Source organism: Temnothorax longispinosus, unplaced genomic scaffold (assembly GCF_030848805.1).
Source record: "Temnothorax longispinosus isolate EJ_2023e unplaced genomic scaffold, Tlon_JGU_v1 HiC_scaffold_24, whole genome shotgun sequence".
NCBI classification, from domain to species: domain Eukaryota; kingdom Metazoa; phylum Arthropoda; class Insecta; order Hymenoptera; family Formicidae; genus Temnothorax; species Temnothorax longispinosus.
The window spans coordinates 201,689-222,616 of NW_027270058.1; the positions used below are offsets into that span (position 1 = coordinate 201,689).

The 20,928-nt window shown below is 42.8% G+C and overlaps 1 protein-coding gene, 1 long non-coding RNA gene and 1 pseudogene across 2 annotated transcripts; 1 reads left to right on the forward strand and 2 right to left on the reverse strand.

Annotated features, from left to right (window-relative positions):
• Positions 1–6,700: 6,700 nt before the first annotated feature.
• Positions 6,701–8,088, reverse strand: LOC139824010 (uncharacterized). The gene is made up of 3 exons (XR_011734972.1): positions 7,369–8,088; positions 7,074–7,174; positions 6,701–7,022 (listed from the first exon to the last, which is right to left on the reverse strand). It is a non-coding gene; the product is annotated as an uncharacterized lncRNA (long non-coding RNA).
• Positions 8,089–12,686: 4,598 nt separating this feature from the next.
• LOC139824021 (uncharacterized) lies at positions 12,687–15,451 on the forward strand (annotated as a pseudogene).
• Positions 15,452–17,041: 1,590 nt separating this feature from the next.
• LOC139824022 (uncharacterized) lies at positions 17,042–17,644 on the reverse strand. The gene has a single exon (XM_071796510.1). It carries the CDS (start codon positions 17,642–17,644, stop codon positions 17,042–17,044), a length of 603 nt encoding a protein of 200 aa, XP_071652611.1.
• Between the last annotated feature and the right edge of the window lie 3,284 nt (positions 17,645–20,928).

Below are 20,928 nucleotides of genomic sequence, written 5' to 3' on the forward strand. Positions count from 1 at the left end.
TACTTTGGTCTTTTCTACCTCTATTTCATATATAATTCTTTTAAATTCGGTTGATTAGACTTAGCTTTATATGCGATCAAAATTATGGACCTTTGATCGCGTATAAAGCTGGGTCTAATCAACCAAATCTTAAAAAATTATATATGAAATAGGGGTAGAAAAGACTAAAAAATATAATAAAATTAGAAATAGATCGATATTTCCAAATTTACGGAAGTTAGAGCAACCACAGACATTTCTAAAAAAATTTTAAATTTTTTTAAAAAAGAACCCCTTTACCGATCGTCGCCAAATTCAATACCAACCTTCCTTGAACGAGACTTTATCGATTAAAAAACTCAGAAGTTCGAGCCGAACATATACTCATAAATGTCACCAAGTTTCAAGCTAGTCAGCTTCTCACATTCTATATAGATTTATTTATTTATTTATTTATTTATTTATTTATAAATATATTTATTTATTATTTTTTTGATTTAATGTTTTATTTATTTATTTATTTACTTATTTATTTATATATTGTTTTATTGATTTATTGAATTATTGATTTATTTATTTATTAATTTTTTGATTTATTGTTTAATTTATTTATTTATTTATTAAACCTTGAATGGATGAATGATGAATGGGTGAATGGATGAATGGGTGAATGGATGAATGGATTTAATAAATAAATAAATGAATGGATGAATGAATGAATGGATGAATGGATGAATGGATAAATGGATGAATGGATGAATGGATGAATGGTTGAATGGATTTAATAAATAAATAAATGAATGAATGAATGAATGGATTGATGAATGGATGAATGGGTGAATGGATGAATGTATTTAATAAATAAATGAATGAATGGATGAATGGATGAATGAATGAATGGATGAATGGATAAATGGATGAATGGATGAATGGGTGAATGGATGAATGAATTTAATAAATAAATGAATGAATGAATACTCTCGAAAAGTATTAAAGAAAAATATACTTTATTATATAGTTTTTGAAAGCTCTCGATGTAAGCTAAATGTTTTCGTGGTTAATTTTTCGATATGGGTTTGTTCTGGAAAAGTATTAAAGAAAAATATACTTTATTATATAGTTTTTGAAAGATCTCGATGTAAGCTATGGGTTTTCGCAATTTCATAAATAAATAAATGAATGAATAAATGGATGAATGGATTTAATAAATACATAAATGAATGAATGAATGGATGAATGGATGAATGGTGGAATGGATTTAATAAATAAATAAATGAATGAACTCTCGATTAAAAAAAAAAAACAACCCGATATCTCAATATTTGCGGAAGTTAGAGCAACCACGGACATTTCTAAAAAAATTAAAATTAAAAAAAAATATACCCTTTACCGATCATCGCCAAATTCAATACCAACCTTCCTTGAATGATACTCTATCGATAAAAAAAAACAGCCCGATATCTCAATATTTGCGAAAGTTAAAGCAACCACAGACATTAAATCTGCACATACATACACACATACGGACAGGCGATTTTGATGCGATATTTCGACATTTTAGAACACTCTGAACATATTGGCATCAAAAACTCAAAAACCAATCTCTTCGTTGGTTTCTTCTACCCCTATTTCATATATAAATCACTTAAATTTGGTTGATTAGACCCAACTTTATACGCAATCAAAGGTTCATATACGAAATTCACGAAAACAAAGCTTCCTCTATGAGGAAGCAAAAAGGTGCAATTCCACATTTTAAAAAATGTTTTGCTTACGCAATTTCGCAGAACAAAGGCAAAACTGCAAAGCTTGCAAGTGCCATCCGGAGTATTCCCGATCACATTTATAATCAACACGAAAATTGCGGTAACTGCGGTGCAGGCGGGGAAATAATTCCGGAGCACAAACAATACAGCTAAAAAATGAAAAATTATATGCAGCCTTATATGCGTTGTTTTCTAAATACGCTAATAACGCTCGAAAGTTTTCTGTCGCAGCTTCTAGTCAGGCAAATGAAAGCGTAAATAATATTATAGCCCACAAAGCGCATAAAAACGTATGTCACAGTAAAGCGCTGCAGCAAATTTCCGTGTTGCGAGTGCAGTATGCACAAAAAATGACGGCGAAGCTTCAATTTTAGATATTAAGGGGGGATTCTGGTTTAGGAAACTAAAAAAAAGGAGATTTTTATGAATTTTTTTTATTGACAATAATGCAGTTGAGGTTTCTAAACCTTTTACAATATTTAACTGCTTATTTGAAGAGGTAAAAGAAATTTTTATATTGTAAAATAATTGCAAAATGGCGCCATGGTGTATCTCTAATCGGAGCGCCTCGCCAACATCTGCGGGAGAAATGTAGCCCGCAATTTTGATCTGAGACAAAAAAACGAAAAAGATTATTAATTTTTATATATTTTTATTCTATATAAACCAACATGTTTAAAAAACTGAAAAATACAAATTTTTTTAGCACTTGAAAAAAAACATGAAATTTTTGAAAAAAAATATCCTCCGTTTTTATGCAATAACAATTATTTAAATTAATATTTTTACCAAAGTTTGAGGTTCACATAGAATGGTTGTTTATTCTTTATCTAACGCCCTTTGAATCAAATCGATTGATCAATTAGTTTTTTCTCTATCTTTCCCGCAGATTGTTGGCGAGGCGCTCTGATTAGAGATACACCACGGCGCCATTTTGCAATTATTTTACAATATAAAAATTTTTTTTACCTCTTTAAATAAGCAGTTAAATATTGTAAAAGGTTTAGAAACCTCAACTGCATTATTGTCAATAAAAAAAATTCATAAAAATCTCCTTTTTTTAGCCTCCTAAACCAGAATCCCCCCTTAAAAAAAAGTTGCAATTGTCACCGGGCACTCACACAGCTAAATATGCTATTACATATGATAAGAAAAGAAGGGCAAGAGCAATAAGAAAATCTACTAAAGAAAAAAAATTACGGAGACTTGAATTAGTAATAAAGAGAGAACAGTTAAGAAAAAAAATGGAAAGTTTAGAAAGAGTAACATATAAATCGAATTGTGGTATGAATGTATCGAATTGTGGTATGAATGTATCGAATTGTGGTATAAATGTATCGAATTGTGGTATAAATGTAACACCTACACAAACAACTGTTACCGAATCAGTATCTTTTGCTTATAATGTAATTTATTTTGATCTTGAAACTGGTGGTCTAAGTATGACTGACGACATTTTACAAATAGCTGCAATATCAGAAAATCGCAAATTCAATGTTTATGTAACCCCGACGCAACCTATCTCACCTGCTGCAATGAATATAACAGGTTTAAGTATTATAGAAGGACATTTGCATTTAAATAATGAAGTAGTTTCCACGATTCATATAAAAGATGCTTTGGTAATTCCACAGAATAGGGCCTTTTCCGAATTTTGATTTTTCTTGCGGTTTTCTTGGTAAAAACCTTTATTGTGACTCCGAAAGTGATAATCAATCGGGGGAGCCCGAAAAATATGCACCCTACCTATTTTTTTTACCTATTTTTACTTTATTTTTAATAAATGTCTAGATTAAGAGCGATCTCACCGATTTCAATGACCTTGATATATGTCATGACCCCAAGTAACCTTCAGAAGGTTTTAGCCGTCGCTTGTTATTCGTTAAAAAGTTATTAACAAAAAAAAGTTTAGAAAATATAGCAGCTATTTTGAGTATTGGAAGGCATAAATGACTAATATATATGTCGAAATAGTTCACGCATACACTTTTCACGCAAACCGAGGTTTACGCACACCTCCCCCTGCTTTCGGGGGAGGTGCGGTAGTCCCGAAATAGTTCACGCATACACTTTCCACGCGAACCGAGGTTCACGCACACCCCTTCCTGCTTTCGGGGGAGGTGCGGTAGCCCCGAAATAGTTCACGCATACACTTTTCACGCGAACCGAGATTCACGCACACCTCCCCCTGCTTTCGGGGGAGGTGCGGTAGTCCCGAAATAGTTCAGGCATACACTTTCCACGCAAACCGAGGTTCACGCACACCCCTCCCTGCTTTCGGGGGAGGTGTGCGTGAACCTCGGTTCGCGTGGAAAGTGTATGCCTGAACTATTTCGGGACTACCGCACCTCCCCCGAAAGCAGGGGGAGGTGTGCGTGAACCTCGGTTCGCGTGAAAAGTGTATGCGTGAACTTTTCATGCGTGGAAAGTTAATATGCGAGATGCCACATGGGTTAGATGACGCGCTTTAAACAATTAAATACTTTTGAAGCGCGTCATCTAACCTACGTATTTTCCAAACTTTTTTTGTTAGTAACTTTTTAACGAATAACGAGCGACGGCTAAAACCTTCTGAAGGTCACTCGGGGTCATGACCTTGACAACATATATCAAGGTCATTGAAATCGGTAAGGTCGCCCTTAATCTAGACATTTATCAAAAATAAAGTAAAAATAGGTAAAAAAAATAGGTAGGGTGCATATTTTTCGGGCTCCCCCGATTGATTATCACTGTCGGAGTCACAACAAAAGTTTTTACCAAAAAAACCGCAAGAAAATATCAAAATTTGGAAAAGGTCCTATTCTGTAGAATTACCGATGCTTTAACTGCTCTTAATCGATTTTTAAGTTGTTCAGAGAAAATGAATGTACTTGTCGCACATTGAAGCCGTGCACTAAGACGGTGCGCGGCCAACTCCTTGGCCAACCACGGGTTGTCATAACCCGCTTGACGCCCGAGGAGATAAGCCGAGCGGAGCGACGGGCGACGCCGCAGCCGCGGCGAGTAGCAGAGGGGAGCCGGCGAAGCACGCCGTCGCCAAGAGTAAGTCGCCAGGTTGTAGGGTACTCTGTGCCATCGGCGGGAAACGCGCGCCTATGGGGCTCTCCTGCCGAAATCGAGGCGATCAGACGCGCTGCCGAAGCCTTCGACAGCGCGTATCGCATCGAACTCACCCGAGTCACTGTGACCGACACGGTGACAATAACTGCCATACCGGCACAGCCGTGGGAGCAGCCGGATGAGGACGAGCAGGACTTCGCCAGCCCATCCAGCGGAGAAGGCGATACGGCCGACGAAAGGGGGACATCCCCGGATTAGATTTTAAGATACACAGAGACGTTCCGAGGACGGAGTTTGTAAATAGTTACTCCTTTTTAAATAAAGTTATTCAGCCCATCCGTCCGGCGTTATGATCCGTAAGATATGCGACAGCGGTCGCTGGGCAGCGGCCCATTTAGCATATAAGTATTTCTTTCCAGCGATCCACAGTTATTTTCATTTTCTTTTTGCGGCACTAAGTGCCTGGCCCGACCAGGGAATTAACTTATTTTGTTTTGATTTGACGGGTGCGTGGATCCGCGATAGCACCGTAACAATGATTGGTCGAGCCACACACAATCTTCGACGCGCGAACGCGAAGTTCAGGTAAAACGCGTACCAGGTGAACGAGAGTCGAGATGCCGACTCCTGACATCCTCAGATGGGGATCTTGCGAAAGCCAACGCGATCCAACCGCGTAAACATGGGGTTTGCCGGACATCCGGCAAAACACGGTAAGGAAGCGCCGTAGCGCCAAACGGCATTAACTGCCGCTAGAGGGAGGCCTCACCGACCTCTAGAAACTATCGCGAGAAAGATCCGATCGCGCAAACCCCAGGTTTGCCGGACACGTCACGAAACGACGAACGCGGCGACGCAGCGACAAGAGATTAAAACTGCCGCCAGAGGAAGGCTTCACCGACCTCTGGAGACTATCGCGAACGCGATCCGCCCGCGCAAACACCCGGTTTGCCGGACAGGGGTCATTATTGCGAACGAGGAGTCGTAACGCCACGATACGGTATATGCATGCTTAGGGGATGTAAACAAACCCCAGGGATCAATCGCGAACGCGATCTGACCGTGCAAACACCCGGTTTGCCGGACAGACACAATATATTGAACCGAGCGTCGGACCGAACTGAGACTCGATATGCGTACTCAGGAGAGGTCGATTGAACATAAGAATCAATCGCGAGCGCGATCTGACCGCGCAAACACCCGGTTTGCCGGACAGATATTAAAGACTAGAGTTGCGTCACCAGGGACACCTGGTACACCCGAGAGTCGAAGCGCGATCAAAATCCGACCGTCCTAACAGGGGGTTGTCCGGACAGTCCGGACAACTAGTCGTTCTAGACGTCGGCTACAGGAAGTCAGGCCGGAATACGATCGACACGGGCCTAGAGAGTAGGCAGATAGGTCGTCGCCATTGGCGGACGTTTTAAACGCGACCTGGACGTCTTCTTCAGGAAGTCGACGCGGAATCGAGATCAGGGACATCGAATGTACCTTGCGCATAGGTCGGCGTCGATCAAAAGTCAATATTGTAAAAGCTGAATTGTTGCTACCCGGAAATCAAAAGAGCGAGACGCAAATAGTGTACTAGCGTTGGAAATTTCCATCGCGAACATCTGGCGCACACCTGGTGTGCCGAAGCGCGTAAACACCTATTGTTAAGACGTAGTATGGAAATTTCCAGAGCGGAGAAAGCGGCCGAGACCCATATGGAAGGGGAAAAACTCGGTGGTAGGGAGCCCGAGAGAGCAACGTTTCTCGAGGCAGTCTCTCGTGGGCGCTCGAAGGTAGCACTCTCGCGCGTATTATACCGGCGTATCGTAGAAGAATATTCGCGAACGCGAAACGGAATACGATAATTAAGACTACCTCAGTGTCTAATAACAAACGAGAACGCTCGCCAACAGCGTTACGTGACGTCGATACGAAAGACGTACGGGTTTTCGCGTACCTGAATCGCGAAATCGCACTTTGCGAGACGTGCGACCGCCATCTTATGTGGCAATCGTTAATTGTGAACCACCAACATTGTGCAACTATAGTTAACAATAAAAGCAATCGTTATTTACAAAAATCCAGACGAAAATATCATTACTTACCTGAAAACTTACCTGAACAAGCGGCTGTCCGGCCATCTTGGTGATAGCGTGGTCCGATCTTCAAGGTCATCACAGATTCTACTTCAGAGGAGGCCATTGATGAGGAAACCGTGGCGGAAACCTGAAAAAAGTTGATATTAGTTGTAGTTACGCGGACAGTTCTCGTACTTACCTGGTTGTCCGGCTATCTCCTAGACGCGTTGATCCTAGACATCGGTGAGCAGCGGTGATCTACGACATCGGCGATGGTGATGAAGCAGCTGTCGACGAAACCTGAAAATAAAAGAGAATTAGTTGCGTTTTACTTATATTAATGTCGGGACTTAGCCGATCAAGCGGTTGTCCGGCTATCATGGTTCCACGGATGAAGTAGATGAATGATCGATAGTGGAAACGATTGGCAGAGCATCCCAGAGGAGGTAACCGTGGCGGGAATCTGAAAAGTCTAAGGGTTAAGGAGATATTACCTGATCAAGCAGCTGTCCGGCTAACAGGTATCCCTGGCTGGCCGATTGAGGTCATACCTAGCGGTATCCAGAGCTCAGGCGATGCTTATCGAGCAGTTGTGGCGGGATTGAAAAAATAAAATTGTTTAAACAAATTGTTCACATTTTGGCTGATTTTCATTACGAATACCTACCTTCTCGGTACATAAAGGTTAAACCGAGTGGCGACCGATGACTAATAGGACAAAATACCGTACCCCGTGGCCCGATTATGCATCGTTCGGTCACAACCTAACCTAACCTTTTTTTTTTTTTTGTTTCGTGGAAGAGGAAAAACGCCTCGCGCATTCTACCGCGGGCCGTCCCCCGGGATATGTGGGCTTGCACCCACTAAAAAACCTCTCCCTAACACTTAGCACGCTGGACAACAGTTGCAACACGCGGGAGACTCGAGGTATTACATCACGTGCCACAACAGTCCTCTCGCAGAGGCGACAGAAAACGTAAACCGGAGACGAGATCATACGGAGAATCAAACAGGGACGCCGCAAAACCCGCCGGAATGACTCACTAGTCGAAAATTTGACACGAGTGCCAACATTCGACCGCCTCGGAGGCCCTCATGATAGTTACCGCGGGCAGTCATATCATTGAGGGACGCTCTTCATTGGCTGCGTGGCCATTCCATAGGGAATCACGGACGTCCCAAGGAAGAACGCACAGGGCCAGAGGACATGCACGTACCAGACGAACAGGAACCCCTCTACCCGGAGAGAAAACCACGAGCAACGCTCGTTAACATTGAGGGTTAAACATATGCCCACCACCAGGAGAAACAGTCGGACTCAAAGTCCGCATCACGGGCCGCTTTAGCGGCTGTAGTAACGATTACGCCCGTCCCACCCCCAGGCCCCCCGGAAGGGGGGGAGAAGGGGAGGGAGGGGCGCGAAATGAGAAAGATCCCGAGAACCCCGCCGCAGGCCGAGGAAACCCAGAAGGACGACCACCCGCACCCCGCAGCCACAACGGAGCCTCTGGCAAACCCACTGCGGAGCAGTGGGGCCGGAGCCCCGCAAGCACAGCGGTGAGCGGCGAGACCACGGGCGACCGACCCCCAGGGAACCCCGACCCATCGCAGCGGAGCTCCCAGGAGAAAGAATTAAAATATGTATATAGATACAAACTAAATCTACTCTCTGTTACAGGGCCATCCGGCCGCCCATAGGAAAACCCGCACGCCGACCGCCCCCAACCCACCACCCCCAGGGATTCGGGAACGTCGCCGGAGCGACGCACCGGACCCCAGGAGGAGGAGAGCCAGAACCGGCCCGCGCCCGGGCAAACCAGGAACGACAGGAAGACCCCGTCCGCACGCAAAATAAATCGCATCAAAAGAAAATCGCACGCAATAAACAACGCCGCAATAACATCGCAGAGAACACGATTATCCCGGATCGAGGATCATTTGCTGTTGTCTCCTGCGCTCGTCTTCCTCCTTGCGCTGGAGAACGCGTTCAGCAAAAACCGAAAACGCGTTCCAACGTTCTTTGGAATTGCAAATCCTAGCAATGATATTTCCCAGGGATAGGTTTTGACCTATCGCAGCAGCGAGTTCACCACGCTCTAGAGCCCAGAAGTGACACACCTCCAAGGTGTGCTCTGGGGTGTCCTCTTCCACGTCGCAATACCGGCACATCGGAGAATCCTCTTTACCAATCCTGTGCAGGTAGGTGCCGAAACACCCATGACCCGTCAGGAGTTGAGTTATTCTGTATGTGAGGAAGCCGGAACTACGATCCAGCCAGTCATCAAAGCTGGGGGCAATTGCCTCTCTAGTTCTTCTTCCTGGGAGATTCGCGGGCGTAATATGGAAGCGCCATTGCTCACGCAATGCGTCCCATTCCTCTAAGCGTACAGCGGGAGCCGATACCTCATTGTAACTCCCATTCTCCTTCATTCTTCGATGTCGGAGGTATGTTCTTCTTAGGAATTCCGCATATAGATGCAGAGGCGGAACACGGGCCAGAAGCGTGGCCGCTTCGTACGAAACAGTACGGTACGCCATGGTGGTTCTTAACGCAGAGAGTCGCAGTGCGCGGCGCATCAGTCTCTGCTTGTTTTCGGAGGCCATAAACTCCTCGCTCCAAATGGGAGCGGCATAGAGCGCGATAGAGGTTGCCACGGAATAATATAACCGGCGCTTATTTTCGATAGGCCCTCTGAGGTTTGGGAGGATTGCGCACAAAGCACGATTTACAGCACGATTTAGAGATCTTTGCGGCAACGTAATTCACGTGTGTGTTAAACGCCCAATTCTTGTCAATGTAAACGCCGAGATACTTCATGTTGCTGGATATCCTGATGTTCTGTCCCTCGTAGACAAAGTTCGAATTTCGGGGACAGTGTCCGAAGAATACGGCCTCCGTCTTGGGCCAGGAGACAGACAGGCCAAGGTCTCTGATGTTGATCATAAGCCTGTCAAGGCACTCAGACGCGAGAGCACAAGCTGAGTCAAAATCGTCTTCAGCAACGAGGAGCAGTGTATCGTCGGCGTAAACACACAACATGGGAATCGCCTGGAAGCAGGGTGCGCAGCACCTGGTCGAAACCCAAATTCCAAAGCGGAGAACCCAGCACCGAACCCTGGGGGACCCCTCTATTGACACGCCTGGTGCGACGGGTGCCGTCAGACGAGACGTATCTGATTACTCTGTTTCTTAAGTAGTCCTCTATGATGCGCCTCAGGTACCGCGGAACGCGCTTATTCCTTAGGGCAGCTTTGATCCTAGAATGTTTAATAGAATTGAACGCATTTTTAATGTCCAGCGAAACGGCCAGCACCACTCGGCCGTTTCGCGCGGGCCTCAGTAATTATATTCTTGACCAGGAAAAGAGCGTCGGTTGTTGAACGCATCTTACGAAATCCAAATTGATTCGCCGAGAGATCGTATCTGGGATTCTGGTCAAGATGAGTGGCCAAACGGTTGGCAATAATGCGCTCGAAGACTTTCCCCGTTTCATTTAGGAGGCAAATTGGCCTAGCCTTAGGCACCTCGCCGCGCGGTGGAATATCTCCTTTGGTATCAAAACGAGGTCCGCCAGCTTCCACCTGGATGGAAAGACCCCAGACTGCATGCATATGTTAAAATTAGCCGTCAGTCGATGCACCATAGTTGGAGGCAACTTTTTTAGGACGGTCGCCTTGAAACCGTCAGGACCAGGCGCCGTGTTGGTAGATTTCTTGGCCGCTATCGCTTCCTCCACTTCATCCGAAATGATAGGGGTTCTCCCCTCCTTGCAGTCACCTAGGTTAACCTGAGACAATTCCCTACCAGGCGGAAACAGATCATCCAATAGACGATTCAGCACTTCTGGCTCAAGAGTGGAACTGAGCCCCGGAGTAGGTTTCCTAAGTTTTCCCAAAACTAACTTATAGGGAAGACCCCACGGATCATCCTTCAGCGTGTCAATAAGTTCCTGCTACGCGGCGGACTTAGCGTTCTGTATCTCGTGTTTAAGATTTTGAGTAGCGGCAGTATACGCGATCCTTTTAGCCTCCAAAACCACCGGGAGATCTCTACTCCTGCCGCGAGTCCAGGCTCTCCTCGCAGCGATAGTCTCAGTTCTTAGCTGTGCAATTCGGTCGTTCCACCAATGGGCCCTGTCCACTCTAGCAGCACGCAGGCGAGGGACCGCCGCCTGACACGCATCATAAATGCAGTCGTTTATCCACTTATCCGGGCCCACTCTGATCAGATATTCCGGGTCGCCAGGAGTCACCGCACATCTCCATTCAATGGCTTCCTGGAAGAGCCCGATGTCCATCTTTCTGAAGTTCCATCGTCGGGGTAATGGTGGTGTTATACGCCGAGTCGATGAGTCCGCAATTTCAAAAAAAATGTAAAAGTGGTCCGACATGGATTCTAAGTCGTCACGAACCGACCAATTACGTATTCTACCAGATAAATCAGAGGAGGTCCAAGTGAGGTCCACAATCGAAGTCCCCTGGTGACTTGAAAAGGTAGGGCAGGGCCTCCAAACTCCTTGTACCAGCGTTAGTGGCGCCTCTATCATATAATCCCCCGTGTGAACTAAATGGTGCGTTCAGCAGATAAAACAGATCAGTGGATGTTATAGTGCGTGGATATGTTATAAAGGTTATAACAGGTTATAAAAACAGTTATTGTCACATTGACCGCTGAAAAGCGGCAGGAGCTAATAAATAAGCCAAAAAATAAGAAGAAGAAGAAGAAGGTTACGTAATTGGAAACACGGTGTGTGTATGCTGGTGTGTGTATGACGGTTGTCGTACTGTCCATCGGATTGCCCAAGTAGCTCATACTCGACGGCATCCCGATCCCCATTCCGAGGATATTGTATTTACCACAAAGTAAGTGTTTGATATTGATATATTTAGTTTGATATTGTATTTGGCAAGGGTCGCGATCGCGGCGAATATCTCCGTGGCGACGGGCTCGGAGAAACCTGTCGTACGTATTCCGGGTATTTTCCGATTCACGCATGATGCATCATTTATCCTTGTTTAACATTCGGTGTACGACAAGGATAAATGATGCATCATGCACATCATGCGTGAATCGGAAAATACCCTCAGTTTTATGTGTTCCAGCAGGTGCGTCGTTACCGGTGCCGTGCCGGTGGTGATAGCCGCGCCCAGATTCAGATTAAGACAAACCAGCACTGTTCAAGAGACTCACTGTATTTAGACTAACTGTAGATGTATACGTGGCAGTGCTTGTGGGGGTTTGAGCGTACGGGCTGCCTGTAGGATTGTAGTTGGCAACGGCATTTACATCCGCGTAACTGACATTAAGACAGGTTCCGCTTGCGGGTCACTTTCGCTAAGATCATGTGTAACGCCCTATGATTATTTTCTTTCTCACCAATCACCGTTATACATCGCTCTTGAAGGGACAAGTCCTTGACCTTCTGACTGATCAAATATACGTATATTTGTGTGGCAGCACATATTGAAAAAATGGTAAGAGCGTGCTGTGTCTCTATTTGCCATTCTGGGAAGAATGTACCATCTCATTTATTTCCCACAAATATTGAACGTCGCAGATTATGGTTAGAAAGTTTACGTATAGAGCCATTAGAAGAACCTGAAATGAAAAAACTACGTGTGCCACAAGCATTTTCACGATAATGATTACAGTTGTTCTCCAACTAGACGAGTTTTAAAAAGTACTGCGATTCCATCAATAGTTATGCCATCAGTAGATGAAAACGTTACAAGTACAGCACATACAAGTACAGAAAATACACATACAGAAAATACAAGTATAGCAAATACAAGTACAGCAAACACTAGTGCAATGATTTCGTCGCAATATACATCTCAGAATAACGAAGGAATAGAAGACATTTGCAATGAACAATGTAAACAACTGGAATCTCAATTACAAGAACAAAGACAGCTCGTTCTGCAAGGTCAGGAAGATCATAATGCATTTGTTGAACAACAACAACTGAAAAACCAGCAGCAAGACTTAATTTTGCAGCAGCATGAAAAACAGATACAACAACAACACAGTTATTAAAGCAGCAAGAACAAGAAATTGAACAGTTAAAGGATACAATTACTATGCACCTTCAACAAAGCCCAAAATCTTGTGCAAGACCTGATCTTGAAGAAATCAGCAGACAAAATTTATTGACCCCAAGAGCCAAGAAATTATATGAAAAAAATGTCCAACTGAAAAAAGAGAGAAGACGTCTAAAGAGACGTATTAAACAACTTTCATCAAAACCAATACGGCAATGTAAAATAAAGAAAGACAGGGTTGATAAAACTGCAAGTGTACGACAGCAATTTGTAAATATGATTTTAAGAAACAGCAATGTAGCACCACAGGTATAATTTTAAAGTCTAATAAGAATTCCACTAATGATCCAATCCTCTTATTATATATCCATTTCTTTCATCTTTTTGCTATGCTTTTGCTATGCTTATTTGCTATTTTTTTGCTATTATTATATATGATTATTATTAATATATAATTACTATTATGATTACCTATATATGATTACTATTATTAATTATTATCATTGAAATAATTATCATTAAATTTATATTAATAAATTAATGATATATAATATATATTAATAATATATAATTTATATTAATAAATTAATAATAATTAATATATTATTAAAATCTATCAATATTATTTGTACAAATTATTATAAAAATTATTTGTAAATATTCTTTTTCTTATTTTTCTTTAATAATAGGGAAGACGTTATACATTGGAGGAAAAAATGTTCTGTATTGGAATTTATCGTAGATCTCGCTCTTCATATAACTTCTCTCTAAGTACCTACTATGTCCTTCTGCAACTACTTTAGACGCTCAACTTAGACATATTCCTTTAAATACCGGATGCAACTCTATCATTGTTAAATATCTCCAGTTAGTTGCAAAAGAAGTCTCAGATGAAGAATTGTACTCTGTGTTACTTTGGGATGAAATGTCCATACAACCTGCCGTTTATTATGATACGAAAAAAGACAAAATTATTGGCTTCGAAGATTGGGGCATGAAGCGGACAAGAAAATTTGCAGATCACGCAATAATGTTTTACGTAAGATGTCTTGCATCGGGTAATCACATGCCTATTGGATTTTGCCAAAGCACAACAAATACAATGCAGCTTGTAACGTGCATCAAAAAGTGGTTGACAATACTCATAAATTGTGGATTTAAACCAGTGGCAACCGTATGCGACCAAGGAGCCACGAATGTGGCAGCTATCAATGCACTAATTCAAGAAGCCAACCATTTACGACGCACAACACATAAGAATCCCAGTAAGTAGATCATACATATCTATAAATATATATCTATTAAATCTTATTAATTATGGATTTTTTTTATAATTATTTTTTTCTATTTTATATTTAAAGTATTCTTTATATTTTTGTAGAAAATACGTTTTTCGTTGAAACACAAGAAGTTATCCCATTTTATGATTACGTACACTTGCAAAAAGGGGTACGTAATAATTTATTAACAAAGGATTTAATTATTAATAAAAATGTAACAAAGGGAAATGAGAGAGAGAGAGAGAGAGAGAGAGAGAAAGAGAAATTTGCATCGTGGGACGATATTGTTACTATATATGAAATGGACAAATATTCATTTTTGAGGCAGCGACAGATGCCAAAACTTTGTGATAAACATATTTTCTTGCACATGATACCGAAAATGAAAGTTAAATATGCTACACAAGTGTTTAGTCATACAGTAGCAAATTTTATCCATATAGTATTGACTTTTAGTCAAGGTAAAATATATTACTTATCGATAATGATATAACACTTAAATATTGAAAGTAAATATTACATGTTGGATATATAATACTCAAATATCGGATTTTATTACAGGTATTATGGATACAAAAAAGGGTAAAATGCATTTATCACAAAATGCTGCCGCTACATCCAAAACGATATTATTTTTTGATGAGCTCTTTGATTCGTTTAATGGGAAACGAGGACAAGGACTTACTAGTATTGTAAGTAATACGAGTGATCATATAAATTATTGGAAAGAAGCATATAATAAACTTCGCCAAATGGAATTTGTCGAAAAGAAAACTCATCAAGATGTGACGATACGCATAGTCGTCACTAGCGCTACGGCCCTGGCGGCCACCAAACACACGTTCAGCGTGCGCTCCTGTGCCCGAGCGGTGGGGCAACCGAGCGGTGGGGCAGCCCCAGCGGTGGGACAGCCCCCACCGCCCGCACTCGGGGTATAAATAGGGGACTCGAGCCGACTCGAGTCACCAGTCCTGTCCGACTCCTGTTCCCGACACGACCTCTCTCTGAGACCGCTTCACCACGTTGGGCGCTCCCAACGACTTCCTCCGTACAGAGCACGGGTGCTCCCGTTCTCACCTGGGCGCTCCCAGGGTACGGGCCTCCCCAGCTGGGTGCTCCCGGTTGGCATTACCTGCCCTTTCCTGCCTCTGGTCGGGCGCTCCCGACCCCCTCCGCCGTACGGAAGACGGGCGCTCCCGTCTTCAAGCCGGGCGCTCCCGGTGTACGGGCCGCTCAGTTGGGCGCTCCCGACTGAGCTCCTGACCGACCTGTCTGCCCGCGAATCCGCAAGGCAACCGTGCCTCCGCGCTGTCCGCGAGTCCGTCTCTGTCCGACCGCGCATCAAACCGGTACACGTACACTGCGGCTCAGCGGAGCGACACACACACACACTGACACTCACGCCCTCCATCAAACTGTATTGTAAATAGTGTGAATAAATAGCTTTATGTGAAACTGACCAGTGTCTTCACGTTTTCTCACCCTGGCCTGGCGAGCGAATTCCGAGCGAGAAAACGCGAACGTTACAAAGTTATCCGAAGAAATTCACCAAAATGTATAGTAAATTGGATGTGGACTATCCAAAGCGCAAAATATTTATGGGATGTGCTCCAAACATCTGGATTTTCTTCATTTAATTTAAAGCATATTAATCAAGATGTGGTAGAAAATTGTTTCAGCCAAATTAGAGATAACGGACATAGAAATGTTAATCCGACACCCTTCCAATTTTCTGCCGCGTTTAAAACACTTGTTAGCACAAATTTGACATCTAATCATTGTATATCATCAAATGTGAAGAAAGTAACGAAGGCACATCGTTAGCACTGTTAAAACTATGTCATGCAAACGAAATTGCGATACAATCAAACACAGAGCAAAATGATAATGATATTGAATGCGCTGAAGCAGCTATACCAGATGTCATCAATAAAAATATGTTTGTGGATGCACAAAAGATAATATTAATCATGGAGAAAGAGAAACCTGTAATGGAATGTGAAGAATGCTTTAAGATCATAAAACATAACTGTATCTTGGAAAGTGTTCAACATGCGTTAGATCTTGCAGAATTACAGTTTCCTCAGTTTTGTCACGAGGTACAAGTGATGGAAAAATTGAAACATATGCTAAGTATTGAAGCATTTTCGACGCTCATGATGCATTGTCCCATTGTACGAAGTATTATCATTGAATTAACTGCAAGACAATTTATTTTACAATGGTGTAAGTTTATCAACAACATATTAACGGGAAAAAATAGAAGAAGGATGCGATACGAATTTTATTTATAATCAAGCTAGAAGGATGTATTTGAAATATAGGAAAAAGAAATAAGTCTAGCTCATTTAAATTAGGTAATGAAATTATATATTAATAATATTATAATTATATATTATTACATTTTATTATTATATAATTAAATTCATATTCTAGGATTCTGTAATAAACGGCGAGTATATCACTGCGTGCAACGATAACGATGCTGTCAATATTTTAAGGAAAACCGATGATACAGTGGTTATAACGGTCAAGCGTTATCGAGCAGCCGAGTCATTTTTACAGAAAAGCGAAATATATATTATTAAAAAAGTAACACTTATTGAAGTGAGAGGACTTTGGACTTAACGGAACACGTACAGGAGTGATTTAAATCCAGGTTATTTAAATAATTATATAATAAAATTATAAATATTCTCCTTTTTTAAATTTTATAGTTACATTTTAATAAAGCATTGTAATAAACAATTTCTTAGTCTTTAAAAGCGTTTTTCAGTGTAAAATATATAATATATAACATTGGACGTCGGTAACAGTCGGTATCTGTCGTATCCAGCCGTATCATTTAATTTGACGCCATATTGATATTTAATTCTATTTTACGGGGGAACATATATCTCAGAGGGCACCACAAATACTGGTCATGCAAATTTATATGGGAGTTTGGAGGCCCTGAGGTAGGGTAATTTCCCTGATTCATCAATCTCCAGTCGAGTTGTGACGCAAGTTCTTTGAGAGCCTCGCCCCTGACGTTAGAGGTGTTCGAACCCCAAGAAACAGAGTGGGTATTGAAGTCTCCGCAGATGATGAGCCTGTTATTATGTGCTACGCAGAAGCAAATGTTGGATAACTCCTCCAAGAAGTCTGAGAATGTCGGAAAATCAACGTTGGGAGAGATGTAACATGAAAGAATATAAATCTCTCCCAATCTGACCAGTACGCAATGCCTACCACGGGCCTCCAACGTGGCAGGGTGTGCGGTGACCCTATTATTAACAAAGATGGCCGCGAGGTGGTCGTGGCTGTGAAACCATAGTTGGTATGGGCTATGCGTTCGGGCAGGTTCGGATATCGCGCAAACGGCAGCCCCCATTTCCCTTGAGTGGTGAACAAGGAGGTCCTGAGCCTCCTTGTTACCGTTAAGATTTAGTTGGAGACACAGAGTCATCTCTGTGTCGCCGCTCGACCATTAGACATAGGTTCCCTGCGTCTCCCACGTACAGGTTCTACGCTCGCGCAGACATTGAGCGATCCCAGTCGGTGATCGCTGGGTCTTCCAGCATCCTTGCAGACGACGCAGCAGGGGTCTTCTCTGCAATCGCCAATCTGGTGACCGCGTTCACCGCATCTGAAGCAGGCGCCAGTCCGGTCCTCTGGGAAATTACATGTGGTGCGGACATGTCCGAAGCGCCAACATTTGTAACATTGGACGGGTCTTGTCTCGAGGAGCTCGACCCGAGCAATGGTCCAACCTATTTTAAACTTATTCGTGGCCGAGATTTTGATAGCCGCGGAGAGGGGGCATTTGATCCATACGGAATTAAGCCCGTTATTCATTTTACGAATATTGCCGATCTTGACGAGATATTCGTCACAATCTCCGACCACTGAAATCTCGTTAAGGATCTCCGTCGGGGAAATAGAGTCATCAAAATTCCAAATGCGCAGCTCGCCCATAGTGGTCGGGCGAGTGATGCGTATGTTATTAACGTCCAAAACCTCCTTGAGCTTACCCACAAGTGTATCAGCCTTAGAAGTGCCGTCCGCGCCGGGGATCTCAATAATGACCCCGCCGTTGATACCACGTCTGATCTTAGAAGTCTCGATTCCGAGGGTGTCCAGATTTATGCTTTCACGAGCTTTCTTCAAAATATCAGCGTAGCTGACATCTTCTTTAAGGCTCGTGATCGAAACCGCGGCAGTTTTCGGCGGTCTGCGTGTGCGGGTAGCCGAACGAGGACCACCTCCGATGACCCCACGTCGAGATCCATCCTTCCGGATTGTCGCTTCGTCTCGTACAACATCAAAAGTAGGCGGCGTAGAAATCTGCGGGCCTAAAACTTCCCCGTCAGAGATACCAGAGGTCTCGGTAGTAATCATTCTTAAAGGATGTTCTTTTTATCCTTTTCTTCTTATAATTATTCAAGGAATCCTTTGGTTTTGAGCTGAATCTAGAACGCAATTCCTCCATGTTGGCGACCAGTTGTACGATCTGTTTGTTCATGCATTCAAGCATGTAATTTGAACCGGTGTCCTCCTCTGGATGTAAAGTACGAACAGGAGTCTGCATGGGAGGAATCTCCCTATCAGGTTTCCTGCTCTTACCAGGAGGAGATCTCTTCTTATTCGAGGTAGGAGCCTCGATTATGTCAGTCTCTGACCCAGAAGCACTCGTAGGGTGTTTTCGTAATTTAACAGTTTTATCGCGTAGTATTTCGGAAAAAATAACTCCTTCCTCTGCGGAAGAGGGGGATAATCTTTCATGCTCTTTGTTGCCAACCTAGTATCAATTTTACGGATATCAGTTCCCTGAGCAGGACTGTTCTCAAAGAGAGCTTTTGAAGGTCCTGTGTGAGCTGTGGCGTCCCTCATACTTCTTATCTCCTTACGGAGCATCTCCACATCCCTGCGAAGGTCCTCATTCTCTTTACGGAGCAAAGAGTGCTCCTTCTTTTGGAGCTCCTGCTCACGAGTGATCTTACGTAGTTGTGTTGTGAGATTTTTGTTTTGTAACTCTAAATCTGCGATATCGCCGGTAGCGCCAAGCCGCTCGCGATAGATGTCTATGATTTCGAAGATATTAGCTATCCCATCTCTGAGATAGCCCGAAAAATTACCCTTAATATTCTTGTTGCTCGTTCGGATAGTCTCCATCTTCTCCAGACACTCGGTAGCACACTTAGTCAGCTGCTCAGTGTTGATGTGCGCAGATTGGTGGCAGTCACCGGATGGATCGTAAGTTTGTGTTTCGCAGTTGTTAGAACGGGAGTGTAGACTTCGTTTTCGGAAGTCGTATACCTTCTTTTGAAAGGTTTAGCCGTATTGTCTGGGGAATTCGACGAGAATCGCTCCTTCCTCTTTTCCCTACTAGGGGTAGGTAGAGGAGGTGTATCCTCGCCATCATCGTCGTCCTCAATCATTATTACATCACCAGTTGCATGTTCATCCCGGTGTATCGATTCCTCCGAGTCAGATACTCCAGGAGGGACGAACGTGGGATCAGCCTTTGTATCGTCAGGAGCTTGTGGGTCTTCAGGTGACTTATCGATGTCCGCGATAATCCTCCTCGCAAGGTCCACTCCTTTATCGTACTCTTCCTCCATATCCACCTCCTTGGTGGCTTCCTTAGTAGTCTCTTTATCAGCAGCTGCGCCTGTCCAATCAGGACGCAGTGCTATTTTTGTGTTTTTGTTAGGCCCATCGCATGATTTTGGACTTGGCTTTTTAGGGCCAAGCCCATCGACACGGGGATCGCTGGGACCGCACTCCTCCCGCGCCGGCCTCTGGGTCTCCGAACCCCCTGAGACAGTAAGTTTCTTCTCCTTATGTTTACCTTTCATAGTTCGTTTCATTGTTTCAGGGGTGTTCTTCCCTTAGGACATTAAAATTCAGGTACACCTCGCCCATGGTGCATCCTAGGACCGCTCGTCGAAGAGTTCGCAGTGTCCGGCTGCGAGTCTTGCAGTCAGATGTAGGACTACCAAAGTTAGTAATCCCACGCAGAAATGAGCAATACGTGGGGATTAATTTAAGAATAATCCAAGAATCATTCATAATAGACTCTAAAGAGTCAACCTTCCATAATAGTGACTAAAGGTTTAGTCATTTCACATATATATAATGCTATCCAATATGATCGCATGTAATCCGTATAATTGAAGTTGATGTTGAAGCTATTGCCTGGTATAATATAAGTTTATTCACTTATTTGTCTTATTTATCTGATTTTATTCTAATTTATTTAGTTTGTTTGTTTTCATTATTTGATCATAGTTAAATTACCAGACAATGTACAAAATACTATTTATAGAATATAAATCGAAAGATCAAGAAACACATGAGTCCAACAATACTATTGCAGATATCATATCATAGAAACAGAATCTTCGAAAAGATTATCGTACATGTAAATCCGCCTTAAGGTAACAACGGGTGCTTTCCAATTGCTTAACACATCTTAACACAAACGTACACAGGAAGGCACAAAGTGTAGCGATGTGCACGACTCAATTGGAACAAAATGTGTACTAATGTGTACGCTGTGCACGGTTTCGGGTAGAGTTAGGGATTATTTTTCAATACCGTATCCATGCCTTGGTATTTTTTAATCCGTGGTGGTGAGAAAAACTGCGTTTCCATCTGCGTATATTTCACCATTTTTAAAGAAAAACAATTAAAATTTGCGTAGCATATTTGTACAGTTTGTATTAAACACATTTGTGTAAAAATAAT

Coding starts and splice junctions, on each gene's coding strand:
- LOC139824022 (XM_071796510.1), bottom strand. CDS start 17,644: ATGACTCTGTGTCTCCAACTAAATCTTAACGGTAACAAGGAGGCTCAG.